The following is a 22,998-nucleotide window of genomic DNA, read 5'->3' as shown; positions in this document are numbered from 1 at the left end:
GGGTGTTTGGGCCGGAATTAGCTTTTGAGGTCGAAGTCCAGGGGGTGGCTCGTCTGGGTGTTTATGCCTCAGGTGACTTGGTGGTACAAGCATAGTTACAGTAAGAAGTCAGGTGACTTGGTGGCGCAAGCATTGTTACAGTAAAAAGTCAGGTGATTTGGTGGAAAATATTATTACACAAAATCTCACAAAGTTACAGTAAGAAGTCAGGTGACTTGGTGGTGCAAGCATAGTTACAGTGAGAAGTCAGGTGACTTGGTGGCGCAAGCATTGTTACAGTAAGAAGTCAGGTGATTTGGTGGAAAATATTATTACACAAAATCTCACAAAGGAGTTGTTTCCCGGAGACTGGTTACCCAAAAAGTCGCTAATAATAATTAATTGTACAATTTCCCGAATAGTAGTAATTCACACAAAGTCTCGAATGTTAGTTATTCACAAAAGGTCTGATTAAGTATAGTTTGTACAAAGTCTCAAATCGTTGTGATTCTAGAAAGCCCAGTGCAGGGAGAAAGAAGATTCTCACTACCAACCCCAACCCTTATTGTTGAGAGTGGTGGAACCAATAACCAATCACTTCTTCCTCCCAGCTCCTGTCCCTTTTACCTTGGGGATCTGACGGTTCCCCTTTCAGCCGTCAACACATAGTTACAGTGAGAAGTTAGTTGTTGTGCTTGTGCTTCATCACGGTGACACTGTGTGATGTGTGACTGTACACACTGACGTCCCCGCCTCCCGTGCTACAAGAAGTTACACAGCGGACACCTCCAGTCCCACGTTTCTTCTTCCTCGTGCATGCTGGCTCGTTTTTCAGTGGCTGCAACAAGCTGGGCTTCATGTGCACCATGGATAGTACCTTGTACTTTGCTTCCTCAAGTTCTTTTATCTGCAGCTATAGTTCTCCATGTTTTTACGTCGAGCCCCATGAGTTGTATGTCTTCTTTGAGTACCTATATCAGCCCATGGTTTTTTGGGTTTACAATGGGGTCGCTTCCCAACTTTGAGTGCGGAGAACGCGATTTTGTGAGGGATTCTAGTGTAGAGCATTCACTTTGCTTCCTCAAGTTCTTTTATCTGCAGCTATAGTTCTCCATGTTTTTACGTCGAGCCCCATGAGTTGTATGTCTTCTTTGAGTATATCAGCCCATGGTTTTTTGGGTTTACAATGGGGTCGCTTCCCAACTTTGAGTGCGGAGAACGCGATTTTGTGAGGGATGAATGTAGATCATTCTACTTACTAAGGTGACCAGCCCCATCTTATGGAGAATAGTCCAACTGACTCTTGTCAAAAATATAGCAACACAGTTTGCGGGTCAATCAAGAATAACAGGATGTCAACAGAAATAGTCCAACTGACTCTTGTCAAAAATATAGCAACACAGTTTGCGGGTCAATCAAGAATAACAGGATGTCAACAGAAATGTCCAACTGACTCTTGTCAAAAATATAGCAACACAGTTTGCGGGTCAATCAAGAATAACAGGATGTCAACAGAAATAAAAAAAAAAAAATCACACCGAATCGAATGGTATAACTTTTAGCACTATCTGACTTAAGTTGAGAAGTTACGGGTTCGATACACTCTTGTGTCAACTTTTTTTCGCAAATGTAATAGAAAGTCGTGTGATGTTCATATCAGAAGAAGTTACGGGTTCGATACACTCTTGTGTCAACTTTTTTTCGCAAATGTAATAGAAAGTCGTGTGATGTTCATATCAGATTTTTTTTTTCCCTGACTGAATTCTACAGTACACTAAAAATCACTAGTGATATTTCTTTTTACTTTCTATTACCCTTACGTATAGGCTGACTGAATTCTACAGTACACTAAAAATCACTAGTGATATTTCTTTTTACTTTCTATTACCCTTACGTATAGGTAGGTAGGTAGGTACCTAGGTAATAAGAAAGTATTGCAATCGGTCCAAATTTTCAAAATCGGGAAATGGGTTTAAATATGCGTTTTGGGATCCCCTGATTCCAAAAATTGGTTTTTAGCAAATGGTCTGTACGTACGTAGTTGTTGTGGTGTATAGTGTTACATACAAAAAATTTACCAACAATCACGTTTCAAACGAAAGTTATTTGAAAAAGATCTGAAAAGAATTAGAAAAAAGTTGATGTTGTTTTAAAACAATACAGAATCCAATGGTGAAACCCGCATCTTCCTATAGCTCATCTAGAAGTGGGTTAGAATTAGTATGAGTGAGTGAGTCAGTGAGTGAGTTAGTTACACAAGGGGCTGTATATATTTTCGATTTGCTTGAAGTTGAAGGGAAGTGGGAGAAAAGTTGAGTTGAAAACGCCGAAAAACTATGAAATTCTGTTTCGTGTTAATATAGGCCGGGCGGTGCTGCGAACTCTTGACGTTGGCGCGCTTGAATGCATCGTTTATTTTTGGACACCCTGTACTGTATTGAGATATCCCGGTATGGTCCAAGGACGCGACTGTAACAATTTGGTAAAAATCGGATAGTCACCCATCCAGATATTAACCAAAGTATTTGTTACTTAACCCTTATTATTTTTCTTTCTTACTTTCAGCAAAAACTCGGCAGTTCTGGAGACTCGACTCAAATATTTGACGGAGAAGTTCACCTACAATTTGTACAGCAATGTGTGTCGCTCCCTATTTGAGAAAGATAAGATCTTGTTTTCCTTCATCATGTGCTCCACCATGATGTTGTAAGTTACTATCAACAGACAAAATAAGATAAGATAGTTACTTACCTTTTTTGTCGCCTTTAAAAAGGCACTTTGCGCTAGTCAGGGTGAAAGCCACCTTGCCGCTTTGCTGGAATTCAAACTAGCTAGCAGCTTCAAGTTTTAAAAAAAAAAAAAAAAAAAAAAAAAAAAAAAATCACACAGAGGCCCGCTTTCAAATACCTTAAGGTTAAGATACCTAACCATTGAAAATACGTGAGTGGCCTGTGGCAGCAAGCAGCAAGTGTGGACGTCCAAAGTGGAATGCATCTCTACGGATGAATCATGTTGATCGTGTACCGCTCGCATGTGAACCCTGCAAGGTTCGCTGGTATTGGTGGAGCCGCTGGAGCTGACGGTACTGGATGAGCTCCTGCCTATGAGCATGGAACAGGTGTTGTGGGGGGGGGGCTGTTTGGGCCGGAATTAGCTTTTGAGGTCGAAGTCCAGGGGGTGGCTCGTCTGGGTGTTTATGCCTCAGGTGACTTGGTGGTACAAGCATAGTTACAGTGAGAAGTCAGGTGACTTGGTGGCGCAAGCATAGTTACAGTAAGAAGTCAGGTGACTTGGTGGCGCAAGCATAGTTACAGTGAGAAGTCAGGTGACTTGGTGGCGCAAGCATAGTTACAGTAAGAAGTCAGGTGACTTGGTGGTGCAAGCATAGTTACAGTGAGAAGTCAGGTGACTTGGTGGCGCAAGCATAGTTACAGTAAGAAGTCAGGTGACTTGGTGGTGCAAGCATAGTTACAGTGAGAAGTCAGGTGACTTGGTGGCGCAAGCATAGTTACAGTAAGAAGTCAGGTGACTTGGTGGTGCAAGCATAGTTACAGTGAGAAGTCAGGTGACTTGGTGGCGCAAGCATTGTTACAGTAAGAAGTCAGGTGATTTGGTGGAAAATATTATTACACAAAATCTCACAAAGGAGTTGTTTCCCGGAGACTGGTTACCCAAAAAGTCGCTAATAATAATTAATTGTACAATTTCCCGAATAGTAGTAATTCACACAAAGTCTCGAATGTTAGTTATTCACAAAAGGTCTGATTAAGTATAGTTTGTACAAAGTCTCAAATCGTTGTGATTCTAGAAAGCCCAGTGCAGGGAGAAAGAAGATTCTCACTACCAACCCCAACCCTTATTGTTGAGAGTGGTGGAACCAATAACCAATCACTTCTTCCTCCCAGCTCCTGTCCCTTTTACCTTGGGGATCTGACGGTTCCCCTTTCAGCCGTCAACACATAGTTACAGTGAGAAGTTAGTTGTTGTGCTTGTGCTTCATCACGGTGACACTGTGTGATGTGTGACTGTACACACTGACGTCCCCGCCTCCCGTGCTACAAGAAGTTACACAGCGGACACCTCCAGTCCCACGTTTCTTCTTCCTCGTGCATGCTGGCTCGTTTTTCAGTGGCTGCAACAAGCTGGGCTTCATGTGCACCATGGATAGTACCTTGTACTTTGCTTCCTCAAGTTCTTTTATCTGCAGCTATAGTTCTCCATGTTTTTACGTCGAGCCCCATGAGTTGTATGTCTTCTTTGAGTACCTATATCAGCCCATGGTTTTTTGGGTTTACAATGGGGTCGCTTCCCAACTTTGAGTGCGGAGAACGCGATTTTGTGAGGGATTCTAGTGTAGAGCATTCTACTAAGGTGACCAGCCCCATCTTATGGAGAATATAGAATAGAATAGAATAGAATATACCTTGTTTATCCTGCTCGAATGAGACTAAAAAGTCCCTTTACCCCAGCAGTCTAAACAAGGTCTCGTTTATTTTATGGGTTTAATATTGTACAATGCTTAGTTATTACTATAGACCTTGCTTGATTTAAAAAAAGCGCTTAAAAAAAAGACATGAGTATACTGAGTATAGGTAGGTACCTACTTGTTTTTCACTTGTAGAACTTAAGTTGTATTTTCTTTTCGGAAACTGAGAGGATTTCCCCTCTTCTCAATCTCATTTCTCCTCTTAAAGGGAAATAAGTTCACATAGTGACTATGTGGTATGGTATCTACTATGCTAATCCATTAAATATTCTAGAATTCTAAAGGGTGTCCCAATAAGAACGCAAGATTTGAAAGGGTCATAACTTTGTTATGCGTTGTTTTATCTTGCCCAATCTTTGACAGATTGATTGTAAACAAATCAAAATTAGTCATCATACTCATCATGAAGTCTAAAACTGTTCAAGAAGGCGATAGCATAATAAAATCGACACATTATCACTTTTGCGCGAGCATTTTTCTAGTCGTAATCCTATCATTTTCCGTTTTTCTGAAGAGAAATGCCCTCCATGATCATTCAATTTTACCCCCCTAGACTATTTTCTTGCCCAATCTTTGACAGATTGATTGTAAACAAATCAAAATTAGTCATCATACTCATCATGAAGTCTAAAACTGTTCAAGAAGGCGTTAGCATAATAAAATCGACACATTATCACTTTTGCGCGAGCATTTTTTTTCTAGTCGTAATCCTGTCATTTTCCGTTTTTCTGACGAGAAATGGCCTCCATGATCATGCAATTTTACTCCCCTAGACTATTCTTTGTGAGAGCATCTAAAGTCACAGGTTCACACCAACAAACCTACAAGCTTTGAAGCATTGAAAGGTGAAATTGAAAGTTGCATCAACGGGATACAGCCTGATTTCCTCGAATTTGTCATCGAAAATTTTGTCAAAAGGAAACGAATGTACCTACCATCAAAGTCGAGGAAGTTATTTGTCTGATTATTGTTTAAAGTCACAGGTTCACACCAACAAACCTACAAGCTTTGAAGCATTGAAAGGTGAAATTGAAAGTTGCATCAACGAGATACAGCCTGATTTCCTCGAATTTGTCATCGAAAATTTTGTCAAAAGGAAACGAATGTACCTACCATCAAAGTCGAGGAAGTTATTTGTCTGATTATTGTTCCATACAAAATTTTCACACCAACAAACCTACAAGCTTTGAAGCATTGAAAGGTGAAATTTAAAGTTGCATCAACGAGATACAGCCTGATTTCCTCGAATTTGTCATCGAAAATAAAAATCCCACTTCATGAGGAACCACAGACATCGAACATCGAAAAATAAAACATCGATGTTCGATGTTTCCATCGAAAGAAAAACATCAACATGTTTTCAAAACATCAATGTCGATGTCCCAACCCTAATTAGTCATCATGGAGTCTAAAACTGTTCAAGAACGCGTTAGCATAATAAAATCGACACATTATCACTTTTGCGCGAGTATTTTTCTAGTCTTAATCCTGTCATTTTCCGTTTTTCTGACGAGAAATGCCCTCCATGATCATGCAATTTTACCCCCCTAGACTATTTTTTGTGAGGGCATCTAAAGTCACAGGTTCATACCAACAAACCTACAAGCTTTGAAGCATTGAATGGTGAAATTGAAAGTTGCATCAACGAGATACAGCCTGATTTCCTCGAATTTGTCATCGAAAATTTTGTCAAAAGGAAAATAGCAGCTTCTCGAATTATCTTCACAAGGCTGAATTGTACCATCACGTGCTTATTGTACCGTCTTTTCTTTTCAGGGCTCAAAACCGGTTGTCCAATGAAGAGTTCACATTTTTCATCACAGGAGGCGTGGCTTTGGATAACCCACACCCTAATCCTACCAAGTCCTGGCTCCAGGACAATTCCTGGGATGAAATTTGTCGTGTTGAGGAGAGTGTTGAGGCTTTCAAAGGTAGACGACGAGAGATACGAGATAACTATGTAGGTATAGACTATTTGAGGAGAGCTATGATACGAAATAAGGGCCATTTTTCAATAGGAAATAGTATGGAAAATGACCCACCTTTAGAACCATCATTTGTGATGGATAATAACTATTAATACTTACCTAACTAATGATGCTAAAGAACAAATGAATTTTACCCGACAATATTTTATCAAGTTGCTTTTTTTTTACTGGGTCAACACAAGAGCTTCAAGATTAACAGAAAGTAAACTGTTGGAGAGGGGGGGGGGATTTGTGAAACCTTCGTCTTGAAATCTAGTTCGAGACCTTCTAGACTCTGGGAATTTATTCCGAGACACGACTCCACGACTGGCAAACACGCTTCTTAAAATACCAACCACCTTCCTAAAGGCATGTTCCCATTTGTCAGTCGGGAAAAACTCGTGTCGTGTGTAGTGAGAACAATCTCATTTTAATTACATATTCCCTACAGGACATTTGGAACACGACTGGCAAACACGCTTCTTAAAATACCAACCACCTTCCTAAAGGCATGTTCCCATTTGTCAGTCGGGAAAAACTCGTGTCGTGTATAGTGAGAACAATCTCATTTTAATTACATATTCCCTACAGGACATTTGGGAAAAAAAAACGGATGAAACTTACGGCAAGTGGGACCTTTACACAACAGTTTTGGTTTTCAGGATTCCGTCAAAGTGTAGCGAGCAACATTCAGGCATGGAAACAGTTCTATGACAATACAGAGCCCCAAACATCCCCCTTGCCGGCGCCCTGGGAACAAAACCTGACCATGTTCCAGAGAATGGTAGTCATTCGAATGATAAGACCTGATAAGGTGAGAAACTGTGTAACCTTCATGGTCGAGTCAGGTGTCAGGGTAGCAGACTATTTCCTTTCGAAATAAAACTCTGGTGTGCTACCATGAAAGTTGCACAGTTTCGAATATTTGGGGTGCATTCAGTCCTGTCGTGTATTCAGCTTCTTAAGGAAAATTGAGTAATAAGCATTTAGCGACCAGCTACTAACCTTAGCCTCACCCAGCCTGAGTACGAGAGAAATCAGACTCCTCCCCTTCCTTGTGATTGGCCAAATTGAATTTGTGCCAGATATGGCACTTCGCGCATTAAAGGGTTAAAGTTACTTTTCCGGAGTTTTGACCTCAGATTTGAATTTTTCACAACTTTTTACGTAGGAATCGACCTTTTATTAAAATAAAACTCTGGTGTGCTACCATGAAAGTTGCACAGTTTCGAATATTTGGGGTGCATTCAGTCCTGTCGTGTATTCAGCTTCTTAAAGAAAATTGAGTAATAAGCATTTGGCGACCAGCTACTAACCTTAGCCTCACCCAGCTGGGCCGAGAAAAGCCCAATTTCCCAAATGGTCACGCACATGGCAATACCAACCATATCAAACGTTTGCTTAACTTTAGTGAACCATTGAGAATAGTCAACGTGCTATCGCCGCTGGCTTCTAATTTAATTGTGGATTTTTTTTATTTTTTTTTCACCTTGTTTTTCTATAATTCTCAGGTGATCTACATCATGCGAACTCTCATAGAGAAGGATATCGGGGTGGAGTTTATAACCCCACCCCCTTTTGATATTGAGAAGTCCTTCGACGATTCCAACTGTCTGAGTCCCCTGATATTTATTCTGAGTCCAGGCACAGACCCGATGCAATCCCTTCTTCAGTTCAGCCAGAAGAAGGGACAGAATAATAAGTTCCAGAGTATTTCACTCGGACAAGGCCAGGTATGGAAATATCTGTGAAAGCAATGTGTGTCGCTCCCTATTTGAGAAAGATAAGATCTTGTTTTCCTTCATCATGTGCTCCACCATGATGTTGTAAGTTACTATCAAGTATCAACAGACAAAATAAGATAAGATAGTTACTTACCTTTTTTGTCGCCTTTAAAAAGGCACTTTGCGCTAGTCAGGGTGAAAGCCACCTTTCCGCTTTGCTGGAATTCAAACTAGCTAGCAGCTTAGAGCTGGACCCAAGCGACACTCAGATCGATTTCCGTCTGTGGCTCACTAGTTATCCATCGGATAAGGTGAGTACGCCTAGACAACGGAAGGGTGTGGGTTCGAAAACCTGCGCATTACTTCCGCAAAGAGGTCTCACGGACATGATCACCAAGGAGCTACCCGTTGAAATATATCCATCCCACGAACAAGGTAAGTAAGTTATCTCTCTCTCTCTCTCTCTCTCTCTCTCTCTCTCTCTCTCTCTCTCTCTCTCTCTCTCTCTCTCTCTTTCTCTCTCACTTTCTCTCTCTCTCTTCCCTTTCGGGACTATAGAGCTGGACCCAAGCGACACTCAGATCGATTTCCGTCTGTGGCTCACTAGTTATCCATCGGATAAGGTGAGTACGCCTAGACAACGGGAGGGTGTGGGTTCGAAAACCTGCGCATTACTTCCGCTAAGAGGTCTCGCGGACATGATCACCAAGGAGCTACCCGTTGAAATATATCCATCCCACGAGATTGAGCTGAAATTATACTAAATGCAAAAATGTACAGTGCTCTGCATCAACGGTCTAAATAAAAATCTAGTTGATGCTTTGTCATATCTGTAGTATAAATAGTAGACTGGTCTCTAAGTACTAACCAGGGCGGGGTTGGAAAATTTCACTCTAATAATTACAGTAATTATAATTAGGTACTAATAATTTGAAGACTAAAGATCACTCAAACAGAAGTAACCTAAAACACATACCTACCTAGGTAAAATCAACACATCACAATCTCTTCATTACAGGACACACTAATACCCACCACTGACTCTGCCAAGTATTGTTTCATGTTAGACTTACACGTGAGGCACAAACTGCCGTTTCTGCTGATGGGACCCACGGGAACAGGTAAGATATTTTGTTCGTCCTGGCCTCAACTCGGTGTAGAAATAGGATTGAATGAGGGTTGCATTATCCGCCTGGCATGTTTCTTCTTGAGCTTCTCTGTTACTGGCCTCAACTCGGTGTAGAAATAGGATTGAATGAGGGTTGCATTATCCGCCTGGCATGTTTCTTCTTGAGCTTCTCTCCGTTATTTATTTATTATTATTTTTTTTTTTCAGGCAAGAGCTTCTACATCCGCAACTATCTGATGAAGCTAGACATGGAAGTTTACACACCTGGCTTCATAACGTTCACTACAGCCACTACGGCTAACTTCACACAGGAACTAGTACTTACCAAACTGGTCAAACGAAAGCGAGGTACGTTATTATTGAATGTGTTTATGTCTGGAAGTAGCTCTGCATCAAAAGTTTCTAGGGGAATATTTTAAAAGGAATAGGGAAAGATAATTTTGTTGTACCTGGTTTGTGAGCGATAATCCCCTAATTACTTCTCATTGTAGGAGTGTACGGACCCCTATTCACTACAGCCACTACGGCTAACTTCACACAGGAACTAGTACTTACCAAACTGGTCAAACGAAAGCGAGGTACGTTATTATTGAATGAGTTTATGTCTGGAAGTAGCTCTGCATCAAAAGTTTCTAGGGGAATATTTTAAAAGGATTAGGGAAAGATAATTTTGTTGTACCTGGTTTGTGAGAGATAATTCCCTAATTACTTCTCATTGCAGGAGTGTACGGACCCCTCCTGAAGAAAACAGCTGTGTTCTTCATAGATGACATGAACATGCCGGTGAAAGAGGTGTACGGCGCACAACCTCCAATTGAGCTTCTCCGCATGTTTTTCGATCACAAGTACTGGTTTGAATTTCCCGAGACCAGTAAGCTCTATCTGGAAGACATTCTTCTCACTGCTGCCATTGCGCCACCTGGCGGTAGCAGACAGGATATTTATATTAGGTAAGTCTGGGTGAGTTCATCAGATGGGAGTAACAAACTGGAAACTTGGTCAACATGAATTAATTTCATAATTCTTGAGTTGTACCCTGTTGTTCAACAGTGTCCAACGACTGACCATCGAAATTTTGACCCGATTACATTACTTTCCTTCCTATAGGATAAGGAAAGTAAAAAAGTAATAAGGTACCTATAACCTAGACTGACCATCGAAATTTTGACCCGATTACATTACTTTCCTTCCTATAGGATAAGGAAAGTAAAAAAGTAATAAGGTACCTATAACCTATAAAAGTCTTACGTAATAAAAAGGACAGAGAACAGGTTTTATTTTAAATCATTCAAAAAATTTAAAAGAATGGTTGACCTTTTCAAAACACTAGATTTAACAAGAATTGGTGTTTCTTCACAAAATTATTTTTGTATAAATAATACAATAGTTTATGATGTTTCATCTGTATTGGACTCTGAGTTTATCTGAAACGTTCAGACCAAAAATCGGCCCCGCTCAATTCTGTGACAAGTTCTTTGTCCGCCTCTGGGTAAGTAATGACCTGTGACCAGCACTTTCGAGTAACAGAAAGATAGAGACAAAAATACTTATAATAACGATAATAATAATAAATAATCTGCCATTACAGGTACACGAAGCTTCTCGGGTTTTTTGCGATCGCCTAATCGATGACGACGACAAGAATTGGTTCCTAGAGAAAGTCAAGGTCATTGTCAAGGAGCAGCTCAAGGATAACTTTGATGCTATGCTAAGTGGACTTACCACGGGCCCCATTACAATAGAGGCAGTCAACAGTCTCATTTATACAACCGCACTGGATCAAGACGCTGCAGAACCTTCCACAAGAAAATATGAAGAGATCCCTTCAACGGAATCATTTTACAAAATGGCGGTTGAGACGATGGCAGAGTATAATGCAACGCACAAGTCCAAGATATCCATTGTTCTGTTCAAGTACGCTCTGGAGCATCTAAGTAGAATTTGTAGGAATTTATCCATCTCCTCTGGAAATTGCCTCCTTGTCGGAGTGGGAGGTTCTGGAAGACAATCTCTCATACGTCTTGCAGCAGCTGTGTACCAGTACAATGTGTTCCAGCCGGAGATCACCAGCACATACAGTTTCACTGACTGGCGAGACGATATCAAGAAGCTACTAAAGGAAACTGGAGGGCGCAATGCTCCGGCAGTGTTTCTCTTCACAGAGAGTCAGATCAAGGAGGAGTCATTCCTCACGGACATTGACTCATTGCTCAGCTCTGGGGAAGTGCCTAACCTGTTCGCTATTGACGAACAACAAGAGATAATAGAGATGGTTCGCAAAGCAGCACAGGGAGGTAATACCAACTTGGACATTAGTCCCCTATCTGTCCTGAACTTCTTCATAGGTCGTTGCAAGCAGAACTTACACATCTGCATTTGCTTCAGTCCGATTGGAGCAGCGTTCAGGAGTCGACTCAGACTCTTTCCTTCCCTGGTCACCTGTTGTACCATTGACTGGTATGAGGTACGTTAATTGCACCCTTTGGATTTCTTTTAATTTTATACAGGGTCCAATATAATTTTATGACTTGAATGAAGCAAACAAGAGAAAGATTCAATGTAGAGTCTACTTTCGCACCCCAACACACACATTCAATCCGTTTTCTTCCATCGTTTGTAGTTTTCCTCTACAACTACCTGAAAACGGCTACTTTCTCTGTGGCGTATACTATCTCTTAGCTGTCAAACTATGTACTTATACCTACACCTTACTTGTCTCGAAAATGTACGTGCTTGATGTTCTCGTTTAATTAATTTCAGAGTTGGCCAGAAAATGCTTTGGAGATGGTGGCACAAAGCTATTTGGAGAAGGTCAACCTTACTGACGATGTGAAAACTGCGGCCGTGGCTGCGTTCAAACATTTTCACATCACTGCCAGGTGAGAAATTTAATTTTTAAAAATTCTAACGCATAATTAATTTCAGAGTTGGCCAGAAAATGCTTTGGAGATGGTGGCACAAAGCTATTTGGAGAAGGTCAACCTTACTGACGATGTGAAAATTGCGGCCGTGGCTGCGTTCAAACATTTTCACATCACTGCCAGGTGAGAAATTTAACTTTTAAAAATTCTAACGCAACACCGTTAGTAGAGCTAAATCCTCGGTGTGGTTAGGTATTTCGTATAAAAGTTGAAGTTATGGGTTCTATGATGTGATTTTTGGTAATTTTGCAACGGGGCAAAAATAAGTGTTGGTCGTATTTGTTCGTGCCCATAAATTTATATGTGTTTATTTGATCGGCCTCCGGCCGCTGGCAGAGCTAGCTATATGTTATCCTTGGAAAGACTAAATATAGTGCGGCCTTCGGCCGCTACTTTTGGTAATAGATCTGGGGTTAATCATAAATGCGGCCTTCGGCCGCTGGCAAGGTTTATATGTGTTTATCTGATCGGCCTCCGGCCGCTGGCAGAGCTAGCTATATGTTATCCTTGGAAAGAATAAATATAGTGCGGCCTTCGGCCGCTACTTTTGGTAATAGATCTGGGGTTAATCATGAATGCGGCCTTCGGCCGCTGGCAAGGCCAGTGTACTTCGTTTCGTTAATACATAGGTACTAATTTTCTTCAACAACGATCGAGTAAACTACGGGCTGCTGGCAAGGCCAGTGTACTTCGTTTCGTTAATACATAGGTACTAATTTTCTTTAACAACGATCGAGTAAACTACGGGCTGCTGGCAAGGCCAGTGTACTTCGTTTCGTTAATACATAGGTACTAATTTTCTTTAACAACGATCGAGTAAACTACGGGCTAAAAAAAAGGGACGGGCCCAGCTTGTTACCCTCCCATTACACCCTCTTTTACAAACGTTCTTCGTTTGCTACCAGTGAAATTTCAGACCGATTTTATGCAGACACGGGAAGAAAAACCTATATCACCTCTGCCTCCTATTTGGCCTTAATTCGGTCCTACACCGAATTCGTCAACTTCAAGCTAGACGAGACGATGGCCGCCAAAATGAGATACGTTGGTGGCCTTGAGAAACTGGACTTTGCCGCCCAACAGGTACGTGTGTTGGATTGAAATAGTATAAGACCAAATAATGAAATAAAATTGATCTCAGAGGCAGATTGAAGGCTTTTCCCTTGACAAATAGAGTGTGCCTTAAGGCATGTGATGGGTATAAATCAACCTAACTCCCAAGTGATACGTTGGTGGCCTTGAGAAACTGGACTTTGCCGCCCAACAGGTACGTGTGTTGGATTGAAATAGTATAAGACCAAATAATGAAATTGATCTCAGGGGCAGATTGAAGCCTTTTCCCTTGACAAATAGAGTGTGCCTTAAGGCATGTGATGGGTTTAAATCCACCTAACTCCCAAGCCACCTTGCAAATCTCACAAGGGTCAAAAGTAGGTGTCCTTCTAAAATTGTCCGTTGAATACTCTAAATTGAAAATTTAAATTTCCGAAAACAACCCAAAATAAAAGATGTACCCTCTCTGATTTGTGTTGACAAGGAGCTCAAGTAGTGTGTTGACTATTTTTTCCACATTCCACCCCCAGGTTGGTATTATGCAAGTCGATCTCGAGGAGCTTCAGCCCAAACTGAAAGTGGCCGCGATAGAGACGTCAGAAATGATGGAGGTGATCGAGAAGGAAACCAAACAAGTGGAGATAGTCTCATCCAGGGTGAAGGAAGACGAGAGGTTGGTATTATGCAAGTCGATCTCGAGGAGCTTCAGCCCAAACTGAAAGTGGCCGCGATAGAGACGTCAGAAATGATGGAGGTGATTGAGAAGGAAACCAAACAAGTGGAGATAGTCTCATCCAGGGTAAAGGAAGACGAAGCTAAGGCCAACATACAAGCTGAGGCAGCCACGGCCCTCAAGGAAGAATGTGAGGCCGATCTTGCGCTGGCCATTCCTGTGCTAGAGGGTAGGTAAAAGCGTCAACTTTCCACAGGAATCGTGGATGCATAAGGAGTAAGAATAACTAAAAATTTCACGATTCTAAGCAATGTACAGACAAATCTACAATTTTATTTACCTATATAGGTAGATAAAATTTTAGATTTTTCTTTTTCTGTACCTACATTGTTTAGCATCGTGAAATTTTTAGTTATTTTTACAGCTTATTTATTTTTTATTTTATTTATTTATTCAAAATCCCATATGGAATAGTTTACAATGCATCCACGATTCCAAAAATCACATTAGAAAAATTCCTGTCTGTGTGACCGTGATGGTATGTGTGTGATGACTGTGATGGGGTATGTGGTGGTCCCGTACCATTACCTATAAAAATGTGTTTGGTTTTAAAATTGATGAGTTTTTCTAGGAACACACTCAATGTTGTAACCTACTAATATCCCTCTAAAGGTTGTCGGTCCAAAGAAGGAGAAACTGGATAAGGCCCCTGTCTGTGTGACCGTGATGGTATGTGTGTGATGACTGTGATGGGGTATGTGGTGGTCCCGTACCATTACCTATAAAAATGTGTTTGTTTTTAAAATTGGTGAGTTTTTCTAGGCACACACTCAATGTTGTAACCTACTAATATCCCTCTAAAGGTTGTCGGTCCAAAGAAGGAGAAACTGGATAAGGCTGAGAAGGAGTTTGAAGAGACCATGGGGATTCTAAACGAGAAACGATCACAAGTTCGAAAGTTGGAAGAAAAGTTGAATGCTCTCCAATCCAAATTTAATGAAGCTCAGAGCAAGAAAGAAAAACTGGAGGCTGATGTGAAACTGTGCTCGTTCAAACTGGAAAAGGCTCAGAAACTTCTAGGTATGTTAGTATTAGAGATAGAGATGTATAAAGAGTGAGTGACTTATACTTACTAAAGAACTAGAATCTAGATAATATTCTTTTGACTACTAAGTCGTCGAAAGTTGGAAGAAAAGTTGAATGCTCTCCAATCCAAATTTAATGAAGCTCAGAGCAAGAAAGAAAAACTGGAGGCTGATGTGAAATTGTGCTCGTTCAAACTGGAAAAGGCTCAGAAACTTCTAGGTATGTTAGTTTTAGAGATAGAGATGTATAAAGAGTGAGTGACTTAGACTTACAAAAGAACTAGAATCTAGATATTCTTTTGACTACTCAGTCAATGTGTCTGGCTAGGGGACGTTAAAATAGCGTCTGGGTGTGGGACTATAAACAGGGAGGAGGACAGATAACCCTAACCAGCCTAGCTAGCTGGTAGTTTTCAAAGGGTTCTCTCTGCTTTTAAAGAAGAGGCACAAGTCCTCACGATGCGATGGTTGACTGCGGTTCAAGACGAGCCAGCCACTTTAACTAGGCTAGAGCTAGAGACGATCACGCGGGTTTATAGCAGATACAAAACGATTATCTTTATTCTGATATTGTCATTCGACAAACGCTAAAGCCGCTAAAACAACTACTCAGTCGATGGGCCAGATCCTAAAACTCCCTATATGGATTTAAAAATAAAAAAAAAAATAAAAAAAAAAACGTCTCAGTTGACATAGGACTGCGTAAGTTTATCCATCACATTTTGGGAATGTCTAGTTCTAATTCCTTTGGGGTCTCGCGGGAGCCGTTTAAGTTGTCTGAGTTTTCCATCAGTATTGGAATATGATGTTGCTCTGGGGGCTTCCACAAGAGCGGATGGCACAGAGCTCGTTTTTCTCCATTTTTCATTACTTTTCTCACCATTTCAGGCTAAATGACCGCTGTTTATCGTCAAATCTTGTTTCAAAGCTTCCAGGGTCCATAATTTATTCACAAAGACTTGAGATTTTAAGTAACCTCACAGAAAAAAGTCTGGAACTGTCAATTCGGACGATTGTGAATACGGTTATTATCACAATTTTTCAATATTAGACGTCCAGGAAAAAAAGCTTGAAATAAAGCAACCGTCTGCACCATTGTAGCGCGTTGTTGTGGTGTATAGTGTTTAGGTAGGTAGGTAGGTACCTAGGTAATAAGAAAGTATTGCAATCGGTCCAAATTTTCAAAATCGGGAAATGGGTTTAAATATGCGTTTTGGGATCCCCTGATTCCAAAAATTGGTTTTTAGCAAATGGTCTGTACGTACGTAGGTACCTACGTATGTACGTACTACAGGTTTAAATGGGAAAAAGTTGTATACAAAACATCTCAAGGAAGGTTTGTCGTAAAGCGATGAAATTTGATTGTTGTGGTGTATAGTGTTACATACAAAAAATTTACCAACAATCACGTTTCAAACGAAAGTTATTTGAAAAAGATCTGAAAAGAATTTAAAAAAAGATGTTGTTTTAAAACAATACAGAATCCAATGGTGAAACCCGCATCTTCCTAGCTCATCTAGAAGTGGGTTAGAATTAGTATGAGTGAGTGAGTCAGTGAGTGAGTTAGTTACACAAGGGGCTGTATATATTTTCGATTTGCTTAAAGTTGAAGGGAAGTGGGAGAAAAGTTGAGTTGAAAATGCCGAAAAACTATGAAATTCTGTTTCGTGTTAATATAGGCCGGGCGGTGCTGCGAACTCTTGACGTTCGCGCGCTTGAATGCATCGTTTATTTTTGGACATCCTGTACTGTATTGAGTGAGGCGGTGCTGCGAACTCTTGACGTTCGCGCGCTTGAATGCATCGTTTATTTTTGGACATCCTGTACTGTATTGAGTGAATTGGAAAACTTAATTTTGGCCGACTCAAATACCTCCATGCTCCATGTACGCCGCTGGCTACAATGAGAACCTGAGAACTGAAATAACTTTCCTGAATGTAAGCCAGTCTGTGTGGAAATAATCACTGAACTGTCAAAATTTAGTGTTTCACAAATAAATACCTACTCCTAATAAGGACAATCAGTCTGTGTGGAAATAATCACTGAACTGTCAAAATTTAGTGTTTCACAAATAAATACCTACTCCTAATAAGGACAATCAGTCTGTGTGGAAATAATCACTGAACTGTCAAAATTTAGTGTTTCACAAATAAATACCTACTCCTAATAAGGACAATCAGTCTGTGTGGAAATAATCACTGAACTGTCAAAATTTAGTGTTTCACAAATAAATACCTACTCCTAATAAGGACAATAGGTACTTCTTACTTTCCGTGTTCGCTTTGACCAATGACCGTCAGATACTCTGCAACTTGAATCGCCACATCATTTGCTAACAACAAATCTTGTTCGTTGCACTAGAAAATTTGTCATAATGAATTTGTCATATTTTCTAGTAATGTTATTCACGCATACTTGGTATTGTATACATGCATTAAACGATAAGCTCAGGTTCAATATAACCTGCTACACCTGTGCTACGGAGTATCTAGGAGACTCTTGTTACGTTGTCTCTCGACTGACGCCGCGAGCAACATTTTATAACACCACGGATACCGACGAATTGTGGTGTGTACTTTATTGTCCGAAAAAAACACAAACATTTTCTCCTCTCTGGACGTATGCACCCACTCGATTATTTCTTCGATGGACACCAGGGACCAAGGATTTCTGTCAAACTCTATATCCGCAGGAAGAATGTATGCAATGCCAACGAGATCTATGCAACTGGGGCTATGATAACAAAAATTGGGACCCGGATGGGTATTTTGGCCAAGGATCTTTGGTGACTAGTAATGAAACTGTATATGAATTGCCAGTTCTTGGCAGACTCCTATCCCTGCACAATCAAGTGGTTTCTAGCATTTTAAAAGTACCGCAAATGGTACTTAAGTTTTTGGGGGGGGGAAAAAAATAGTTGAAGTAACAGATGAAGTGCGATGCATGGAGTAGGTTCCTAAGATTTTAACGTATCTCACCTTATTTTAAATTTTAGAAGTATGATATATGTGAAGTACCATATATATATCGAATATATTCGTACGTATTATAAAAATCAATGTCTAACTATCTGCTCGTATTTACTTAATGTCCAACCAAACCGTTCATAATAAAATATCTGACTTGGTAAAGCGGTGCGCAGACTGATCATACACTTCAGACATTTCCAACATTTCCGACAAATGCTTCCTATGTTAAGTAATGGTACTCCGCACACCTATCCGTATCAGACATTCTCCGTCATACATCATACATCATCATACACTTCCGACATGATGTCGGATGGTTTGCTTTTTGAGCAAAATTGTTGTAATGTCTGACAGTCTTGAAGCTGTTTCCTGCTGAAAGAGGGGGAAAAGTGCAATTAAAATAAATTCAATTTAATATCCGGTTTAAAATTGACGAAATACTGTCTCTGAAGTTGGTATTTTTCTTCTGAAGAGGAAGCAGATCTAGAAGCTCATAAAACTTTTCCGAGCTCATTCTAAAATATTTGAAGAACTTTTCTCTAACATCCAAAAGATCCGGGAACAGGTTGTGAAATTCTCTGAATTGTTCCCTTTTCAAATTTATGTCATGTACCCAAAATATTCTTCTTTGTCCGACCGCTTCTTCATCTTCGTCTATCAAAGCAGCTCATAAAACTTTTCCGAGCTCATTCTAAAATATTTGAAGAACTTTTCTCTAACATCCAAAAGATCCGGGAACAGGTTGTGAAATTCTCTGAATTGTTCCCTTTTCAAATTTATGTCATGTACCCAAAATCTTCTTCTTTGTCCGACCGCTTCTTCATCTTCGTCTATCAAAGCGACAACTACAGCAAGTTCTTCATCAGATGAGAAATCCATTTTTTAAATGAACTTTCAAAAATATTTGTTACAAAAAAATAATAATAAAGCTATCAAAGCGACAACTACAGCAAGTTCTTCATCAGATGAGAAATCCATTTTTTAAATGAACTTTCAAAAATATTTGTTACAAAAAAAAAGAAAAAAAAAACGACTTCTACATCACACCAGAACTACCACAACACTAAACTGAATTGAGCTTGAGCATCCCACATTCGACCGATGTTGGAAATGTATGATTGGTGTGCGGGATAGAAGCTTCCAACAAGCTTCCAACATGTTGTATGGGAATGTTGGAAATGTATGAAGTAAAATACAAGTGATGGAAACCGTATTTCCCTTGATGATGGCGATCGAATATCTTCGACTTTTTAATTAGGAAGCTAATGACGAATGGGGGAAGCAACGCGACCGACGGGTTCGCCCTAGTAATAAATATTGCCTACCTACCTACCTGCTACTTACCTACATACTCACATTGCTACAACAAATAAATTTTGATCAGTAACTATGTTAGGTAGGTATATTTGTTATAAATTGGAAAGAAATATTATTTTGTTAAACACCTACCTGCTACCTAAATACTCCCATGTGTAATCAAAATACAAGTGATGGAAACCGTATTTCCCTTGATGATGGCGATCGAATATCTTCGACTTTTTAATTAGGAAGCTAATGACGAATCACACTTGAACCAACCCTGCTTTTTTGCCTTTTTCATTGTTCAGTTCCCCGCCTCAATCCTTCAGAATAGCGTTAAGATGACCAACGAACCGCCTACCGGTCTTCAGGCGAATCTCCTCCGCAGCTATCAATCTGACCCTGTCAAGGACCCTACATTCTACGAAGGCTGCCCGGGCAAGGAGAAGATTTTCTCCAAGGTAAGAAACTTGTTCAAACAAATAAGCAGACAGACAAGGGCAACTCAATGGATACAACCTCTCTCTGGACTGATACCACGGCGGTGGTGAAGTTCCTAGATCTAGAATCAGGATTTTGATGCTGATGTTGCAAAAAAAAAAAACATACAGGGTGTCCCGCGAACGACTGTACAACGCTTGAGGGTTGATGCAGGACCTAAAGGGATACCAGAAAAACCTATTTAGACAGATCCGATTTTCAACAGGGGTGGAGTTATTCAGGACTGTCTGTTTTTCGAAGTTTTTCATACCTTGTCCTCTTAAAACGCCTTTATCTTTTGAACCGATAAATATAATAAAAAAATGATTACACCATTGAAAAGAAAACGAAATTTTCCATAGCTTGAGGGTTGATGCAGGACCTAAAGGGATACCAGAAAAACCTATTTAGACAGATCCGATTTTCAACAGGGGTGGAGTTATTCAGGATTGTCTGTGTTTTCGAAGTTTTTCGTACCTTGTCCTCTTAAAACGCCTTTATCTTTTGAACCGATAAATATAATAAAAAAATGATTATACCATTGAAAAGAAAACGAAATTTTCCATTAGATAGGTCTCACACATTTGGAAACGCCTTCCTTCCAACACAACCAGAGGCTGGTAGCCCTTTAGGTCCTGCATTAACCCTCAAGCGTTGTACAGTCGTTCGCGGGACCCCCTGTATATGTACCTAGGTACATATACCTACCTACCATATAGCTACATAGACACATATTACATATATATTATACCTATTTATTACAAATTTACTGTCACGTTAGCTTTGGTCATAAATCTATTATTGAGACATAGTCCAAAACTACACCTTTTCATTTGTTTGACCGGGTGCCATGCAGAATTACGCGCGTAAGATGACCATCCCCATTGATCATTTGACGTTTGACTTTGTCGTGCTTCAAATTAATAAGTCCGAGTCACCCCCTGAGGATGGGGTGTATTGCTATGGACTCTTCCTGGACGGGGCACGATGGGATAGAACCAGGTAAATTGAAAACTTACCAACTTCATTTCTTTTTTTTTTCTTCTTCTTCTTCTTCTTCTTCTTCTTCTTCTTCTTCTTCTTTTATGCCAAACATGTACTTAAATGCGGGAGAAAGCGCCCTCAGTAGCAGATTAAATAGGAGGGGCTTTTATTCGAGAGAATCGAGAGTACCATTTTACGTTAGGTAAACGGTTCTCGTGTAGGTAATTCATCAAAGTATGATAAAAAGTTCTTTTTGATTAAAAAAAAAAAAAAAAAAAAAAAAAAAAAAAAAAAAAAAAAAAACACCCTTCCCCTTTCCTCTCCACGAATTGCTAGACTTTTTTGATCCTTTATGTTAGGTTCTAAAAGAAAGGGATTCCAAAATTTTCAAGTTGAGTTGGTACAGATTTTTTCTCTTGTTAGGTACAAAGCCATTTTGTCTTATTTTACTGTACTGTGGTGGGTATCTAGGTTTCTAGGTAGGTAGGTGGTAAACACCCTTCCCCTTTCCTCTCCACGAATTGCTAGACTTTTTTGATCCTTTATGTTAGGTTCTAAAAGAAAGGGATTCCAAAATTTTTTAAGTTGAGTTGGTACAGATTTTTTCTCTTGTTAAGGTAGGTACAAATCCATTTTGTGTTATTTTACTGTACTGTAGTGGGTATCTAGGTTTCTAGGTAGGTAGGTAGGTAGGTAAGTACTACTTACCTACTCTTCATTTATCCACTTTATCTCTTCCACGCAGTAACCAATTGGCCGAGCAATTCCCAAAAGTTCTCAATGACGCACTCCCCATTATTTGGTTTGTACCCACGAAGAAGGTCGAACTTCAGATTGGGAGTCGGTATGTGTGCCCGCTGTATAAGACGTCGGAACGGAGAGGTTGGTTTGTTACTACTTACCTACTCTTCATTTATCCACTTTATCTCTTCCACGCAGTAACCAATTGGCCGAGCAATTCCCAAAAGTTCTCAATGATGCACTCCCCATTATTTGGTTTGTACCCACGAAGAAGGTCGAACTTCAGATTGGGAGTCGGTATGTGTGTCCGCTGTATAAGACGTCGGAACGGAGAGGTTGGTTTAAAAACTAGTTTTTCCGCCAAGATGAGTGTTTCATGGCCGTTTTTATTTCTTAGCAATGAATTAGCTGCTACACTAGACACGTGTGGTCTGTGTCGTTTGGCTGATGAGAGACACAAATTTTCGGAGTACGTCCTACAGTAAAAGGAGAGAAAATAAAGCCCTGAGTTTAGGTGCTGGGTCATTACGAAAACACTATAAAGTAGGTAACCCGTTGATAATGTATTATCTAGATAAAAATAATATTTAAAATACCTAGAATCGAATTACGAGTTCAATTTTTTGTTGACTCTGGGAATCGATCCAGGCACCTTCTACATGGCAAGCAAGCGGTTTACCGTGGGCCTACTCCGCATTTTCTCAAATTTCACTCATTTTTCTTCCCAGGTACCCTATCCACTACTGGTCACTCTACGAACTATGTCATTCCTCTGCTCCTGAATACAGGCCTGCCCTCTAGTCATTGGGTGAGAAGGGGTGTGGCCCTCCTGTGTCAACTGAGCAAATGAGGGGGCCCCGGGGCCCTTTCTCATACGAGAAATTTGTTTGTCTATGTAAACCTACCTACTTACTTGATCTGGAAATATTTTTTTTATATATATTTTATTAAATTATATTATTATTAATTTTAGAAAAATAAATGTGGGCAGGTGGGCCAATAAATGGTACGTTTTTTAGGTGGGCGAATAAATGGTACACTTACCTATCTCTAGGTAGGTAATTTTTACTTCTTATTTTTGCAAAAACCTTCTCGTCGATTCATTTTTAGTCCGTCCTTCCTTTATTATTACGATAGTAATAAAAATATTTTTGCAAAAACCTTCTCGTCGATTCATTTTTAGTCCGTCCTTCCTTTATTATTACGATAGTAATAAAAAGGTATAAGTGACGGACTATTGTATTCGCTTCGGTATCTGTCTGTCTGTTTGTGTGTCTGTCTGTCCCCATAGAAGGACTTATCCAAACCTGGTCGACCTATATATCAAATTAAAGGTCTTTTTACCAGGAACACGAACGTGGTGGTGCAAATTTTGTTTAGAGAACCAAAAAGCCAAAAAACAGAAAAAATGGTTTTTGAGGAATTTTTTTCACATTTTCTCACGGGAGCGCGAAGCGCGACCATATTCACAAAAAATTCCCGGAGGAACGGACCAAGCTTGTTAGAGC

General features: G+C 40.1%; 1 protein-coding gene across 1 annotated transcript in view; it reads left to right on the top strand.

Moving 5' to 3' along the window:
* Window positions 1-22,408, top strand: part of LOC103509197 (dynein heavy chain 12, axonemal-like) — a 67,152-nt gene extending 44,744 nt beyond the window's left edge. Inside the window, 16 exon segments of the mRNA XM_026823579.1 lie at window positions 9,175-9,277; window positions 9,493-9,633; window positions 10,007-10,235; window positions 10,705-10,774; window positions 10,874-11,749; window positions 12,046-12,164; window positions 13,112-13,289; window positions 13,933-14,165; window positions 14,605-14,611; window positions 14,796-15,046; window positions 15,107-15,237; window positions 17,675-17,901; window positions 19,594-19,771; window positions 20,578-20,767; window positions 21,495-21,631; window positions 22,219-22,408. Of these exon segments, the coding sequence (XP_026679380.1) occupies window positions 9,175-9,277; window positions 9,493-9,633; window positions 10,007-10,235; window positions 10,705-10,774; window positions 10,874-11,749; window positions 12,046-12,164; window positions 13,112-13,289; window positions 13,933-14,165; window positions 14,605-14,611; window positions 14,796-15,046; window positions 15,107-15,237; window positions 17,675-17,901; window positions 19,594-19,771; window positions 20,578-20,767; window positions 21,495-21,631; window positions 22,219-22,340 (3,192 nt within the window). The 3' untranslated portion in view covers window positions 22,341-22,408.
* The last annotated feature ends 590 nt before the right edge of the window (window positions 22,409-22,998 follow it).

The sequence above is a fragment of the Diaphorina citri genome, unplaced genomic scaffold (genome assembly GCF_000475195.1).
Source record: "Diaphorina citri unplaced genomic scaffold, Diaci psyllid genome assembly version 1.1 scaffold473, whole genome shotgun sequence".
Classification (NCBI taxonomy): Eukaryota; Metazoa; Arthropoda; class Insecta; order Hemiptera; family Psyllidae; genus Diaphorina; species Diaphorina citri.
This window is presented reverse-complemented; position numbering and strand designations above follow the sequence as displayed.